The following is a 17194-nucleotide window of genomic DNA, read 5'->3' on the forward strand; positions in this document are numbered from 1 at the left end:
CTCATCTCTCCCAACAGTTTTCCTACTTTGCCATCACTTCGCAGTTATTTTCAACCTCTCCCTATCTACTTTTTACAAACATGTCCATTTCTTCTACATCAGCAATGGGCAACCTTTTGAGTTTGGTGTATCAAGATTCACCAAAAAACCGAGCATAACTCAGGTGGTGTGTCACTTTGAGAAAAAAACCATAATTTCATGATATTATAGTTTAAATAACAAAAAGTTATTATTGTAATATATAACTATTTAATAAACCAAAACAGGTAAATTAATATAGGTAGAATTGTCATATATAGTGCACAGAGTATCTATGCTACACTACAGCAAATGTTTCATCCTCAGCATGCGGCCCCATACTTCTCTGTATGTGGCCACATGTGGCCACATGTCATCAAAATGGCTATACATGTCAGTGCTGACATGTATGTCATAGGTTTGCCATCACTGTTCATCCTATATGTCTTTTCCTCTTTCTGACTAAATTCCTTCAAAGGGTATAATAACTATCTCCTTTTTCTCTCCTCTTTTTCTCTTCTTAGTCCCTTATAATTTAGTTTCCTACCTTATCAGTCCATTGAAAGCTGTCTTCAATTGTCAGTGATGACTTAATTGCCAATTGCCTAACTTCAATCCTCATTCTCCTTAGCATCTCTGTAGCCATTGACAATGATTATCCTCTTTTCCTTGATGCTCTAATATCTCTAAGTTTTAGGGACACTACTCTTTCCTTATTATCATCCTGCCTATCATTTTGTTCCTTCTTAGTCTCCTTTACCGGATTCTCATCTAGAGCAGACCCTCAAACAATAGGGTACACAGACACAGAATTCTGCCCTCTTCTCATCTCTCACTCTGCTACTTCACTGACTGAACTCTTCAGCTCCCATGGACTTAATTATCATCTCTATGTTGATCATTTGCATATCCACCTATCCTTCCTGAACATCTCTGCTGTACTCTCATATTGCATCTTCAACGTTCTTTCAGATGCCTTAAACTGGTCATCCAGTAGACATCTTAAACTTGTCATTTCCAAAACTGTACTCATTATCTTTTCCTCTACGTCCCCTCTCCTCATTAAATTTCCCATTACCATCAAGAACAACACTATCCTCCAATCCCTCAGGCTTGCAACCCTTCAGCCATCCTCAACACCTCACTATTTCCCATCTCCTCTTAGTCAAACTTGCCAGGGCCTGTTGATTTCATCTTTATAACATTTCTCAAATATGCTTCTCTTCTTTCCCCCGACACTTCCACTATTCTAGTGCTGATCCTCAACACCTCATTCTTGAACTATTGCAAAAGCCTGCTGGTGGGTCTGCCTGCCTTAAATCTTTCACCACTTCCTTTCTTCCTCCATCCCACCACACAAGTGATTTTCTTAAAGCTCAAGTCTAACCATGACACCTCACGACCACCACCACTCAATAAACTCCAGTGACTCCCTGTCACCTTCAAGATCAAAACAAAATCCTCCAGCATTTGAAGCCCTTCTCAACACAGCCAGCCCTCTAATATTCCAGTCTTCTTACATCTTAACTCTCCACCACATACTCTATAATCCAGTGACACTGGCCTCCTTGCTGTTCCACAAAAAGGTACTCCATCCTTGGTTCTGGTCATTTTCTCTGGTTATCTCCCATTCCTGGAATATTCTCCCTATTCATCTTCATCTACTGACTTCTCTGGCTTCTTTAAGTTTCCAATTAAAATCTCATTTTCTATTGGAAGCCTTTCTCAATTTCTCTAAATTCTAGTGCTTTCCATTTTAAAATTATGTTATATTTATCCTGTATATAGTTTGTTTGAACATATCCATTTGCTCATTGTCTGCCCCATTAATTGTGAGCTCTTTTAGTGGAGGAAGTTTTTTTTTTAACTTCTTTTTTATCTTCTGTGCCTGGCATGTAGAAGGCAGCAATTATTGTTTACTGAATAACTGATTAGTTGCAGGAGGTCCATTCTAGTTTGAAGTACCTTTAGTAATCCAGCTAGATACCGAGTCATTGATGAGGATTCTATTTTAGGGCAAAGGATTTTGTTTTTATCAGTTTTGGAAGGTCCCAAATGGATCTCAAATAAACACTGGGGTAGCCTTTTTTGGAGTCTTATAATCTGGGTTTGGGTAGGCTCTCAAGGTATTACTCCACAGTGCCATAGTAGCTGGAGGTCTTTGCCATGTTGGATCTATATCCTGTCTTCTGGAATTAAAAAGGTAGAGCATTATATGTCTTCAATTAGTCTCTTCCTAATGTTCCTCAGGAGAGAGCTTTCTTTGGTTTTCCTTTCAAATTTTGTGTGAATCATATGGTTGATTATTAGTGCATGCTAGGTAATGAAAGTCAGCATACAAAAGGCATGATTCTTTATCTTCTTCTGAACATAAAAGTGGGTCACAAATTCAAAAGCAAACACATAGAAGCTATTCACTAAGCAACGACTAAGCAGCAATTTTTTTCCTCACAAATTTTTTAATAAATTCCTTTTCACAACTGAAAATCTTGATAAAATGTAACAGTTTACTTGGTGCTTTACTTTTACACTTGCTTTGGTATTTTGAATTTGTATATACCATATTGAAAGTTTTATTGACCTCATGTCCCTGTCATCTAATTAACCTTTATTTCTGTTGCCTTTCTGAATATATAAAGTTGAAAGTAACTGGCTTCATGTAAATTAAACTTCAGAAAAGCTTTTAAAGCCATTCTACAATACTAAGAGGTTCAAGAAATACATTCCTTCAAAAAAGGCAGACTGAAAAAGCTCTTTGCTTACCCATTTATTTTTTTGTGATCCTTTTAGACAACCCTCATGTGATTCTTCTATCAAACAGAAAAGCTACATACCCTATTAGAATATATCTCATTTCTAGCCTGCTCCAAGGTGGCTTATTGCCATTTATTATTTTTGTTAGATTTATTCAGCCTCTTTCATCCAAAGAGCTTGTGATAGCTTAGACATAAAAAGTGGACATTTACTTCAGATCACATTAAGCTTATAAGGATGAATGATGTTACTATGTTTAAGAAATATGCAGTGCAGAAACAAATGAACAACAGAAAAATCTTTTAATTTGTTCATATGATAATGTCATATTTATCCCCCAAAAGTATCTAAATTTCGATACTGGTTTTTTATTATGAACATCTCTTGTTTCTCATAGATGGACCGGATCATCTTTTGTGTCTTCTTGGAAGTTGACTTCAAAATTTTCAAGAAGAAAATGAGTGAATATTTCCCTATAGGTATGTGAAACAGTTCATTTCTCTTGGCTTGTGAGACAAAATTAACAGGATTTGCCATTGTCTTTGTTTCTACCTCATTTCCTCTCCTTAACATCATGTTTTTCTCCATAAAATAGTCACGTAACTAATTTTAATATATATCCATCTCAACTAATTTGAGCAGTCTTTATTCAATGTGTCAATTTCTAGTTCTACGAGACTGCATTCTCCATGTTAGAGCAGCTCTACAGGTGACTAACTGCTACCAAAATTTCATGTAACTAAGACCCATTTATACTTTCGGTGGAAACTCAATATTTGAGTTATTCATATACAAAAGAAAGAGAGAGAGAGAGAGAGAGAGAGAGAGAGAGAGAGAGAGAGAGAGAGAGAGAGAGAGAGAGAGAGAGAGAGAAAAGAAGAAACCAGTTTTCAGAACTTGGGGAAAAGTTAGTCATTCATCTTCTGTCACACATCTATTTAAAATTTAAGGAAACCTATGGGATATTAAAGAAAGCAGACTCTTGAGTAATTGATTTACTTTGACTGAATGTATCATTACTTAGATTCTATTTATTTCTATCAATTTTTTTCCTCCAGAATTACTTTTCCTGCCTCTTAAATCTTTGGCTTGTTTAATGCCTTGTTATTTTTATTGCACTGTTAAAATAACACTGCACAAAGTGTCTTCATTAGAGGTGGTGAGAGCAGTTTCCAGGAAATTTCGAGCCAACTTGCACATTGTTGGTTCAGACTTTTCTGACAGCATCCTTTTGAGATTTACATTTCCATTAGAAGTGGCCTTTTATTTAATCGGTGACTTTGGCAGGTGGGAGAGTGAATGAATGACTGCCTGAACAAACTTACCCCTCTTAAGCAGTCCATCACACTGAAACAGTAGAGTAGGAGGAAGTGCAAGATTAGAGGAAGAAAGATATAGCAGTCTAGGGTTTACTCACATTATCACTGGAGAGGCTCAGTTCTTTGCTTTAAAATACATGATCAAATCTTTCTAGCTAATATGAAACTGATTATTCCAGTGGTTTTTAACTTATTTAATTCTTGGATGAAATATCTAAGCGCATACACATTAGGGGAATTGGTTATTTCTATAAACTGCAGAGGGTTCCTTAATTAAGTTTAAATTCATGATCATAAACTCCTCAAGGATAGGTATTGGGTGCGTTCTATGTAAGTTTCCCCCAAGATATCGTAAGTACTTCTGAAAGAATGCAAGCTTCTTCCAGGTAAAAGCTTTAATTTGTTTTTTGTCTTTGTATCCCCAATCCTGGTATAAGACTGCAGAACACACACATCATCTTATCAAAATGATGGGTTTTGTTTCATTGTATTTCCCCTTAAAACCACAGTTAAATAACCTAACTCTATATGAGTTTCCCTCAGTGGAGTTTTATGATTGCATGACAAAATCCTATTGCCAGATTACAGGAAAAATGCCCTTCTGCCTGATAAGAAGCACAGAATAATCAATAGACCTTTGAATCTTTGAGACGTTTTATTTAGACTGATGAAATTTTTTTTGCTTATCACATTTTTTCAAAGGAAAAGCAATGTGTTCAATTAACATGTGATATTTTAAATAATTGAACACTTTTTAATTATTATAAATATCTACCCATCAAGAATATTTCCAATATCTAAAGGCTAAATCTATGCTAACTTTAAATATTTTTTAAATCCAACTCCTGAACCATTTTGGAAGCCTTGAATCTATTAATAACAATATAACAAATTAGTACACTATGGAACGTGCTACTAGAATTCATTTTAAAAATTCATCTCAGTACTTAAACCAGTGAAATTTATTGAAATCTTGCTACAATTCCATATCAGTGAATTAAGAGACACATAATGCTCATAATATTATTCCAATGCATATTTATATTAAGTGTATTTTACAGCTAAGTGTCAAAAAACTCACAAATTTGTTGAGTAGTTATTTAATATTGACACTTGTCAATTATAAATTCTAAATATGTTATATGAAAAAAATCATACCTCAGATCGTTTGCTTGCTAAAACAGGTTATATAAATTCAGTTCAGATAGCATGAATTCATAGATCATTCATAACTAAAATATATTTGAAAAAAATAATTTCTTGAAAGTGGCTCTTTTTTGCTGGTTTACCTAGTTTCTTATGACTAGAAGTTCAGAAACAGATTATTTAAAAATACTTTTTCATTATGAAATTGTCATCAAGAAAAATGAATATTTACTTTCAAAAATGGTTGTGCATGAGCTTCTGTTATGTGGTTTCTTTTCAAAAATCATATATATGATGACATACACATACATATATTAAATTTAACATGGTAACACACATTTTTTGTATCAGTCTGGGCTTCTTTTTGGTTCTCTATATATTGTTATTATTGATGCTCTTTTCCTTTCCTTTTTTGTCTATCACTATCAACTGAATCACCACTCCTCCTTAATCTCCTTGGAAGCCCTCCCTTGTATAGAGCACAATAAATATATCCAAGTAAAATAAATCTATGCATTTGTCATGTTGGAAAAGCCATATCAAATTCTTTATCTCTTGTCAATCACCTCTCTACCAAGAGATAGGTTGGATACTTCATTATCAATCCTCTAAAATTATTATTGGCCACTGCGTTAATTTCCTCTTTCAAATTGCTTTCTTCTATTCTATGCTATTTTATGTAAGTTTTCTCCATTTCACTGTGGATCAATTCACACAAGTATTTTCCCACAAATTCCTCTAAATTCACCTATTTTTTACATTTCAGTAATATCTCATTACTTTTATATACAAAAGTTTGAACAGAAACTCTTTCAGTTGATATTAATCTATTTTTTCTATCACTTTGCTATAATAAAAAGCATTCTTATTATTTCCCTGTCTGATTTCTTTGAGTTATATACTCATTAGTAATACCACTAGTTCAAAGTTTATACATAGTTTCATGACTATTGCTGGTATTTTCCAAATAATATTTTCTTTCATTCTATCATTCATCAAATTTCAATTATTGATGAGATTAATTAATAATTAATAAATTTTAAGTGCTAATTATAGATCACATTCTGTAAAATATTAGGCATTTAGAGGAAAACAAAAAAAAATAAAACATGCTACCTTCCCTCTTGAAATTCCTAGTCCAGTTGGGATGATAAAAAAAAATACAAATTGGAATGTAAGTGATAAGAGACAGAGACAGAGAGTGCAAAGTGCTCTGACATCAGGTAAGAAAGAGAGCACTTTCAGGTTAGGAGATTAGGGAAAGTTTCATAGGAGTATAATTTGATGAGCCACCTTTAATGAGACTGAGGAAACAATATGACATGGCAGTCAAGAAATCTAATATTATCCTAAACTAATAGTAAGAAGGTTTAATGTCCAGAATGAGTGAATTGATTGTTCTCTTGTACTGTACCTTGCTCAGACTATATTTGGAGTATTATGTTCGTTTATGAGTGTAACTATTTAAGAAAGCTGTTGATGAGCTAGAAAACATCAGAAAAGGGCAGTTAGGATGCTGAGATAGTTGGGGTGAAAACCAGCATCAACTGAGGTCATTGAGAACTTTTAGAATAGACAAGTTTCAAGAAAAAGATGCTAATGAAAATATCTTTCATGTATTTGAAAGGCTGTCATGTGAAATAAAGATAAGAGTTTTTCTGCTTGGCTCCAGAGGAGGGAACTGGGAATAATGATTGGAAGTTGTAAAGCAGTAGATCTTGGTTTAAAATAAGGAAAAATGATTGAGTCTATTTAAAAGTAGAATGATCCTCTACAAAATGTAGTGGAAACCCTAGTGCTGCCTTCAAGCTGAGGCTGGATGACTATTCACTTGTAAATGATTTGGTAGAGGGACTTTAGGGCCAGATAGAGGATGATTTATATGTCCTTTGAGGTAACTTCCAAATCATTCGTTCATTTATTCACTGCCCACTATGCATAAAACACACATAAAGATAGAAATAATGCAGACTCTGCCCTCAGAGAGCTTATATTCTACTGTGGAAAATGAGTTTCTTTACATATTTATATAAATATATATACACACATATTTATAGACAAATAAGTTTATATATGTGTGTAAGTACATATATATTTATACATATACACATATATTTACACAGCATATACATATACACACAAAAAAGAATTTTAAAGAAATCTTAGAGAAAACATTAACATTTAAGGTGCCCATGAAAGGTCTTTTTTAGGATTTGGTACTTGTGCAATTCTTTGAAGGTATATGGTGTTGCCAAGAGACAGAGATGAGGAAGGAGTATATTTCAAAATGGTGAAAAGTAGACTTTGCAAAGGAATAGAATACAGACAGGCAACCAAGTGGCACAATGGATAGAGTGCTAGGTTTAGAATCAGAGAGACCTGGGTTCAAATCCAATCTTAGTCAATATCTCTATGTGACTTTGAGTAAATCATTTAACTCTGTCTGCCTCAATTTCCTCATCTGCAAAATGAGCCAGAGACAGAAATGGTAAACCACACCAGTATCTTAATCAAGAAAGCCCAAAATGAGGTCATGGAGAGTTGGATATGGCTGAAATTACTTAAAAACACAAGCCAATTTGACTGGAATGTAGCATGTGTAAGGGAAAGAAATACAAAGTGAGCCTTAAATGATAGTGTGGAGTTCATAGTTATGCATAAAACTTGTGGACACTAGAGTCAGATTTTAAAAAATGCTTTGAAGCCAAAGGAATTTGAATGTTTTCATAGAGTCAGTAGAAAGCTACCAAACCTTCTTGAGCTGGGGAATGACCAGGTCATACCTGGATACTCTCCTTCTTGTGCTTTCATGACTCTGTTCTCTTGGGTCTTCTCCTACCTATCCACTCACTCCTCCTTCTCATTTAGAAAGATCAGCCTTAGAAAGATCACTTTAAAAACTAAATGGAAGATGGAGTAAAGAGTATATATAGAGACTAGAAAGAGGGAAGCCAAGTTAGAGGCTATTTTGGAAGAGATGAGGAGAGTCGAACTAGGATCTTTATATGATTGGAGAAAAAGAATGAATGTGTAGAGGAAAAAGTCAATAAGATTTGACAACTGATTGAATATGGCAGGGGCAAAGGATCATTAACTGTAGTAAACTTTGAGGCTAGATAACTGGAAAGATGGTGATATCCTCAACAGAGATATGAAATTTTTAGTAGGAAAGAGAATGAGTTCCTTTTTGGATAAGTTGAGTTTCAGACACCAGTAAGACCTTCAGGAAATATTCAATAGGCAGTTACTAAATGAAAGGCTGAAAGTCAGGATAAAAATATGAGTTTAAATGTAGTCTTGTTAGTCACCTGCATAAAGATTCACAAAAACTAATAAAATCAGCAAGAGGTAAAGTGTAAAGAGAGAAAATAGTTAAGACAGAATCTTGAAAGACATTTACAGTTTATGGGAGAGGCATGAATGTAGATGTGCCAAATGAGATGGAGGAGTGAATGTATAGGTAGGAGAAGACCCAAGAGAACAGAGTCATGAAAGCACAAGAAGGAGAGTATCCAGGAGAAGGTGGTCAAATATCAAAAGCTATGGGGAGGTCCAGAAAGATGAGGACTGAGAAAAAGTCACTGTGATTCTATAATGGATGGGTAACATCCAAAATTAGAGATTAGGGGGTAACAGTTCCAGGAGTAGGACACAGCAGGAATGGAGGCATGAAGGCATGAAAACAAAAAGTATGTTCACATTATGAAATAGGGTCTTCAACTCTTTTAGTAGTAGCAATAGTTGCTTCAGAGGTGCAACTGATTATAGGACTTTAGCATGAACAGAAGCTTTTGTATGAACAGCCAAGTTCCTCTTCTTTATTTCTCTACCTAGCTTTACAATGTGATATTACACCCTGCTCTCTCCTATAGTAGTCTCATAGCACCCTTTCTCAGAGAAGGTTTTCTGATTAGGGTCAAAATAAAATTTCATCAATGACTGTTCATGGCCCAATTCTATCATCCTTGTTGAGTTCAAAAAATACCATTATGTGCATGCAGAGAGATAAATGGATGTGGCGAAACTAGAAGGAAGGACCACATAGCTGTGAAAAGGAACTAAAAAGTGCCTGTCATAAGAGGAGGGTATTAATGTAAAAAGAAAGAAACTAGCAGAGCTGATTTTTGCAAACAGTCCCCTATCTTCCTGTGGGGTGAAGCGTTTTTGATTTTCTACTTCCAGATGTATTATGTGGAAGTGCAGCTTGACAGCTTTATGAAATTACTCTATACTTTAGTTCCAAATAATTTATAGTTACAGTGTATCACTATATGGCCTCCAGCAAATAATATTTGTATTATTCAACTCAGAAATTCGTTTGTTCTTCACATAAAGGGAGCATGTCATCCTGTATGTTGGATCTGTTGCTGATAGTTTTCAGTAGAACATAAAAAAAAAGAGGAGAATTCATTGCTTGGAATATGGAAGTCATTTTAGGATTTTCATCTGAGCCTTCACAGTGAAAGTTTAGGGCATTTATTTTTTCGCACACACACACACACACACACACACACACACACACACCCTTTTAACAATATAGAATTTATAATCATGGGCATCTATCATGGGTTTATAGTGCTATAAGTAATCTCCAAAGGCCACACAACCAGTTCCCCTTATAAAAAGCCAACCTTCAACTTCTGTTTTTCCATGCACTCATACCTTTGAACACAGAAACACTCACTTTCCTGAAATTATTTCCTTATTTGTCTAGAAGTTCTCTGACCAAAGCAATGTTATTTGTACATTCGAGTGCATTCTGATCTCTGGTGACTTAATCTAGCTTCCCTGTTTAATGTGAAATATGCACTTTAATCTAACCTTTGTTACCCACATTTCCTTGGGTCTTTCCTTTCCTTTTCACATTCTTAACTCCAAATAATGAGCAACCCTTGGTTCCTATTTTCCTATTTCTAGATTTTTCTTCTTATACCTATTATAACAAATTACCAAACTGATTTTTCCTGACCTCTGATAAATTGTTTATCTGGATCTTTCAGCTTTAGCATCAACCTGGTGCCACCATTCTTGTGCTGCCTATATGGAATATGGAAATCATTTTTGGGACAATATTCAAATCTATCAAGAAAAGAGGATATCTATTGTTAACCTCCCTGGACTTCAGTTTCCTAATCTGTAAAGTGAAGAAATTTGTCACAATATGAGTTATAATATATTCCTTAGCTTTTATTCTATATGGATATGCATATGTGTGTATATATGAATATATACATATAGATACATGCATACATATATATGGTATGCTTGTAAAAATGTTTAACTGTCACTCCAAAAAAAGATAGTCCAACATGCTTTAGAAAATTTTTTTCCAAAATGCTGTTTAGTTTAATCTGAATTATTAACTTTTTAACCAACACTTTATTATCTATATACTATTAACAAAACAATAAATCAAGTCCTGATTTAAAGTATTTTCTGACTTCTGAGTTGTAAAATTTAACAGTCAGGTCTCCTGTATCAATTTAATCTGGCTCCAATATACTTCTATCTAATGTATATTCCAAGGACTAAAATGACTAAAAGTTAATATATAGGCTAGAAAAGAACAAACATGTTCATAAACTACTCTCCTTCCATACATTAAACAAATAAGCTAATTGTTTTGTGAGCCCACAACTTATCCATTTATTTTTAAGGACTAATTGATACATGCTATTTTGGAATATAACAAATATATTTAAATTTCACACCAGAGAGTCAAACTTAGTCAAACCTTTCACATAGAAACATTTATGTTTAAATAATAAAGCATTCGTTAAACAAACTGGCATTTACGTTTTAGGTTTGAAGAATAAATGCATGAATTTCCCAAAAGATCTTCCCCACTGGGAAATTACCATAACTTATTCACTGCCTGGGGGATATTACTGATGCTTGTTCTTTTCAAGAACTTTAGGATAAGAAAGTTTAATAACATGGAAAAATACTAAATTCCAGAATGGCGATGCCCTTTCCCAACTAACATAGAGAACAACATTAACAATAAAGCTTGGTTCTCGTACATATGAGAGTTGTAGTGGATATATATTCAGCAAGACATGGAAATTGATTGGATGAAGGAAATGAGGAAGAGTAAAGCATTGAGAAAAATTCTAAGTTTGCAAAACTGAATGAAAGTAAAAAAGGTGGTACTCACACCAGAAACAATAGAAAAAATCTATGAAGAATTCATTTGAATATGAAAGGATTGCACATTTAGATTTAGAAGAAAAGTATCTTAGAAGTCATATAGTTCTCATTTAATAGTTAAAGAAATCTTCCTAGAGAAATTAGTGACTTGCCCAAGGTCACACATATATTAATTTACAAAACCGATATTTGAAGCTTGGCACATTGGTTCCAAATATATTTATTTCCAAATCTAATGTATCCTTTACATCACTGTCTTGCAATTTAACATTGCTAATCCAAATTAATTCAATTAGTAGAGGGATATTTGATTATTTTAAGGAACAGATTGACTCCTTGCATCACTGAGCAAAATATATTGGGAAATATGCTTCAGAAATGAGAAATGAAAGGGGTCAAAGACATGTATATTGTTCAGAAGATTCATATGTATGTGCCTTGGATATTTTATTTTAGAATCAATCAAATAAGAGGCACGTAAGAAATGTCGGCTATGTGCCATGGACATAGGTAATACAAAAGTAAAATACCTGTCCTCAAGTCAAATCAAAAAGCATATATTTATTAAGTGCCGCCTATGTGTCAAGCATTGTGCTAACCACTAGGAATATAAAGAAGAAAAATAAATAAATAAAGCGATGGCCCGAATTCAAGGAGCTTCCAGTTTGATGAGAGTAGCAACATTTAAACAACTCTGTACAAACAGGACATAAACATAAAATAGACTGGAAGTAATCTATTCAGGGAAGGCACTAGAATTAAGGAAAATAGGGAAATGTTTCTTGCAGAATTTTGGATTTTAGCTGAAATCTGAAGGAAGCTAGGAAATGGAGGTGAAAAGAGAAAGTTCCAGGCATGGGGAACAATTAATAAAGGTGCCCAGTAGGAGATTAAATGTCTGGTTTAAGGAATAGGAAGGAAGACAGAGCTATTGGGGCATAGAATATGGTGGTAAGGTGTAAGAAATCCAGAAAGGGAAAAAGAGCTAGTTAACATTATACTCTGATGAATAATGTATACGTATTAGTTCATATATTTATTCATGGGAAAGTGTATATGAATCCCAACTCTTCTCTCTTTTCCCTTTCCAAGCTGGCTCAGTTACTCAAACTTGTACTCACACTGACATGTAATTTCTGTTGTTGTTTCCATTTTTCCCCTATAATGGGATATAACATATTGCTACAACTGGCTCTCAGGGGTCTAGAACCGGAATGCTCTATACCAGTGATTCCCAAAGTGGGCGCCACCGCCCCCTGGTGGGTGCTGCAGTGATCCAGGGGGGGCAGTGAATAACTGTAAGGGGGTGGTAATAGTATGTGACAAGGGGTGCTAAGTAATATTTTTTCTGGAAAAGGGGTGGTAGGCCAAAAAAGTTTGGGAACCACTGGTCTACAGGAAAGGAGAGGATGAGGAAAGCTTCATGTAGAATATAGTGCTTGAAATGAGCTTTAATGAAAATTGAAGGCCTGTAAGAAGCAGTCATAAGATAGGTTATTGATATCATCTTAAAAAAAAAACTAACTTTACCTTCCATGTTAGAATCAATACTGCATATTTGTTCCGAGGCAGAAGAGAAGGGCTCCATATAATCTTTTAATTAAGGAAATTCTTTACAAAGATAAGAATCCAAAAGAAAGACAGTCATTTAAATGTGACTGTAGGTCTGAGAATGCAGTCCAATAGGAAAACATTTCCTTTCAAAATGGAGGCTATTTTATGATCTCTGCCTTGAAGATTTTTAAGCACAGCAAATCTCATTCCAGTGTATCAGGATTTTAACAAACTAGAGACCAAAAGAAAACTATCTCTTTGGCCAAATGGTACATTTTATTCCAATGATACATTTAGTTTATCAAAAGCAGAGCAACAAAGTAAGAAGATCTGGAATTTTCAAAAATACAATTAATTGTACGCTGGAATTCTGAGCACCAGAGCATATTCAGGACATACATTCCATGGTATTTATATAGTATTCTTCTCATTGTATCAGACACCTCAGTTCAAATGTTGGAAGGGAAACAGCAAAGTGGCTCAGTAGATAGACAGTCAGGCCTAGAGACAGGAGGTCCTCGGTTCAAATTTTGCCTGGATCACCTCCTTGCTGTGCTTAACCTCGATTTTCTAACCTTTACTGCTCTTCTCCCTTGGAACTAACACTCAGTATCGATTCTAAGACAGAAGGTTTGGGCTTAAAAATTTTTTTAATGTGTTACAAATGTTACTTGCCTTAGGAAATGGAAACTTTCTACTAAGATAGACATTAAAAACTTCAATTGCATGTTACCCTCAATGAAAATCTAGTTGCCTGTTGCTGTAACCAAGCAACATGCTAATAGAAACAAGCATCCTACTGATATAAACCGGTTAGGCTCTCTAGTCAGGTTTGAGTATAGGGAACATAGCAAATACTGATAAATGCCAGGGGAAAAAAAAAGAAGAGCAAGACTGGTTACAAAGAGTTTGATCTCATTAAGGAGTTCCTGACAAACCAAGACAATACAAAATGAGGCAGCCAGGGCAAAGTGTATTCTCTGCAGCTTCTTTCGTGGTCCCTATCATGAGCATTTGAGTCAGGTAAAAATTGTGTGCAGGCTGATTCAGCTTTAAGGTTGAGAAGACTGGAGCTCTAATTAGGAGATGTGCATAAATGAACCTGCCAACCAAAGAAGCAAGAAGAGCAATCAGCACTGAGAGGTCATTAATAAAATTCAAGAATATTAATAAAATGCCAGTTTAGCAGATAAGTGAGCAAGAAGAGGCATTTACAATGAAACTCTTCTCTAGTCTTTTCCCTTCTCCCTATGTTCACTCCGGTATTGGCTTCATTGCATGGCATTTTTGGTTTGTGGATGGAAATGAGTCTTGAGTCTGTATAACAAATCCCACTGCAAAGTTCGGGCAGAACCTGATAACTATAATTCAGTTGTAGGAGAGCATGAGCTGTCATTGGATAAACTAATCAAGGAGAAAGAAAATAAGAAGAAATAGTTTGGAATAATAGGAAGGAAGTGCAAAGATGAGAAGAAATGAGGAGCAGGTAGAAAGATTTTAAGTCACTAATTTTGTGGAAAGAAATAAAAGATGGTCTACATTTAAACAGCCCCTATCTTAATAGAGAGAGAAATGCCAAAGCCTCAAGAGAAGGGGTCAGGTTGTCAGAAGCTGGGAGTGAGGGCTCAGTAAGTTCTGTAAAGAGCACTCTGGACCAAGAGGTAGGAGATCTCACTTCCAGGCTTTCCCCATCACTGACTGCAAATAAAGATAAGAGTATTTTATCAAATTCATTTACAAGGTTATTGTAAGACTGACTGAGTAGAATATTAGAATACTTAGAATTAATTAGAGTTGGAAGGGACCTTAGGGACCACTTGTTACAACTCTCTTATTTTGCAGTGAAGAAGCTAAAGCCTGGAGAAGTCAATTGTGTAAACTCTTACAGGTGTCAGGTAGCTTAATCACTTCATTATTTCAATGGATACTTGATCTCATCAGTGAGAAAATTCTATTCCATTGTGCAGATCACAATCAAGCCAAGCCTTCTCATCCCATGCAACTTTTAGTCATATCTTTCTAAAAATCCTCCCTCTTCCTTCTACACTCCCCCCCCCCATAGAATTTTCTTCAAAGCACATTTTGTCATATCTTACTCTTTCTGCCCCAATTTGGGGTTTTCTTGGTAAGATACTGGAGTGGTTTGCCATATCCTTCTCAGCTCATTTTACAGATGAGGAAACTGAGGCAAACAGAGACTTGCCATGGGTCACATATTTAGTAACTGTCTGAGGCTATCCTTTAACTCAGGAAGATGAGCCTTCCTTACTCTAGGCCTTATGCTCTAACCACTGCACCACTTAGCTGTATTTCAATACCATGTCCCATTTCAAGTCATTCCCAAACAGCTTAGTTGTCAGTGCCTTCCTTCTTGCACCATAAATTATTATTTTATTCTCTATGTACTTTGAATATACTTCTAGATATAAATGTTGTCTCCAAATGGAGTATCAGTCTTTGAAAACATGAATTATGTCATTTTTGTCTTTGTATTCCAATGCATGGAACATAGTAGATCCTTACTAAATGCTTGAGTATTACTGGAGATTGGTTGGTTGATTGATATACCCAACCTAAGGCTCTCCTCTGCTTCTTTAGAATTTTTCCGGATAAGAATGTAGTAGCCAGGCAATCCATCTGTTGTTAACCCTCATTCTTGCTATATGGCCAACCTTCTTCCTTCTTCTGTTCATAGACATCAAGATGTCATTGATGATGTCTTTTACACCATCTGTGTTCATTGTTGGTAATATTCTAAAGCCTACATGCACCCAATCATATATCTTTCTTCTGCTCTTTGGGTCACCTACAAAATTTATTTTTCTGAGACTGGGGCATTGAATGGAGTATCACTAAGAAGGTACTAGTTCTAAAAAGGAAGCATGAGAATCATTGAAAGCATTATGTTTTAAGGAGAAAACATCATAATGGATTCAAAAGAATAAGTTCTATCCATATAGTGTACAGAGCCTATGCTTGGGCTCTTTGAGCGACATGAATAATGACTTGACTTAACTAAAACTGGGCATCTGCCATAAGTGAGAGAAAGAAAAACAATTAGGAAACTGCATGGGAGGAAAATGAAAAAAGAATCAGCAGGAGGGAGGAAAAGAAAGAGACCAACTTGCATAGCTTTCCAAGCCATGAACATTTTTTTTAATCAATGAAGTTTATAAAATAGAACCAGAAGGATCCTACAGATGTTTAAGTTGGCTGAGGGCCAGCTGGTGCCAACCTGTTGTGATTGGTTGTTTTCCTATAGGTTGAAGTCTTATGAACTGCCTTGGACAAGGGTGAATTCACTGCAGTTCTTGATTTCTGTTTGAATCTTTATTTTTGTGGTTTTGTATTGTCTATAAGACTGTATTGGAGTTAATAGTTTCTCCTTCCTCATTCATTCTCTGGGATTTGTTTGGGACTTCAATTTAGCCAGGTTTGTGCAAAATCACAGACAGAGATCATCAGTGTCCATTTATTTGTGTGATTGTGAGTGGAGGGAAAAGAAATGCTCAGAGAAGTTCACAAAATCCTTTTCGTTGTTGTTGTTTTGCTGATATCTGTCCACTTTATGCAAATACACATCATCTCCAGGGAAGTTGTGACAAATTATTGCAAAGAAAAGAATTATAGATGCAACCTCTTCTAAGAAATGAAGTCTCAGAGAGACATCTTGACATCCAAATGAAATAGAAGCAGTACACAGCCTTTTCTTTTAGCAGCAATAGGATCTGAGTAATTGTTCTGTTCCACAGTCACACACATGGCCATGTAGAGGTTAATGAAATCTTGACAGAGGAATTCTCTGAGATTTCTTGGAGTCAGCCTGTTGCCCTCTTGAGGGAAGGGGCTTGGAGGGCAGGCTGTCACAGTATCACATGTAGACTTACTGTCACCTTCCTCCTGCACAGACAATAAATCTACCTATCAGCTCAAGCAGAGGTGATGCTTAATGATCAGATCTAAATTAGAGTCAAGAAGACTTGGAATAGAATAATACTTCTGACATTTAGAAGCCATGAGACAAGTCACTTAATCTCTTTCAATTTTACTTTCCTCATCAATGAAATGGGTATTATAAGGCTGTAGTATCTAATTCACAGAGTTATCACAATGGTCAAATGAACTAAGGTTCATAAAGCATTTTGTAAACATTAAAGTGCTGGGTATATATCACTTATTTTTTAATTACTACTGCTGCAGCTGCAGCCACAGCTACTCCTCCTCCTCCTCCTCCTCCTCCTCCTCCTCCTCCT

At 35.3% G+C, this 17194-nt stretch overlaps 1 protein-coding gene across 1 annotated transcript in view; it reads left to right on the forward strand.

Annotated features, from left to right (window-relative positions):
- The window catches only part of MACROD2 (mono-ADP ribosylhydrolase 2), a 2270665-nt gene that overhangs the window by 2037172 nt on the left and 216299 nt on the right, over positions 1 to 17194 (forward strand). The window contains exon 9 of the mRNA XM_044663418.1: positions 3170 to 3251. Coding sequence (XP_044519353.1) covers positions 3170 to 3251 — 82 coding nt within the window. The remainder of the gene's footprint in view (positions 1 to 3169; positions 3252 to 17194) is intronic.

Source organism: Gracilinanus agilis, chromosome 2 (assembly GCF_016433145.1).
Source record: "Gracilinanus agilis isolate LMUSP501 chromosome 2, AgileGrace, whole genome shotgun sequence".
Taxonomy (NCBI): domain Eukaryota; kingdom Metazoa; phylum Chordata; class Mammalia; order Didelphimorphia; family Didelphidae; genus Gracilinanus; species Gracilinanus agilis.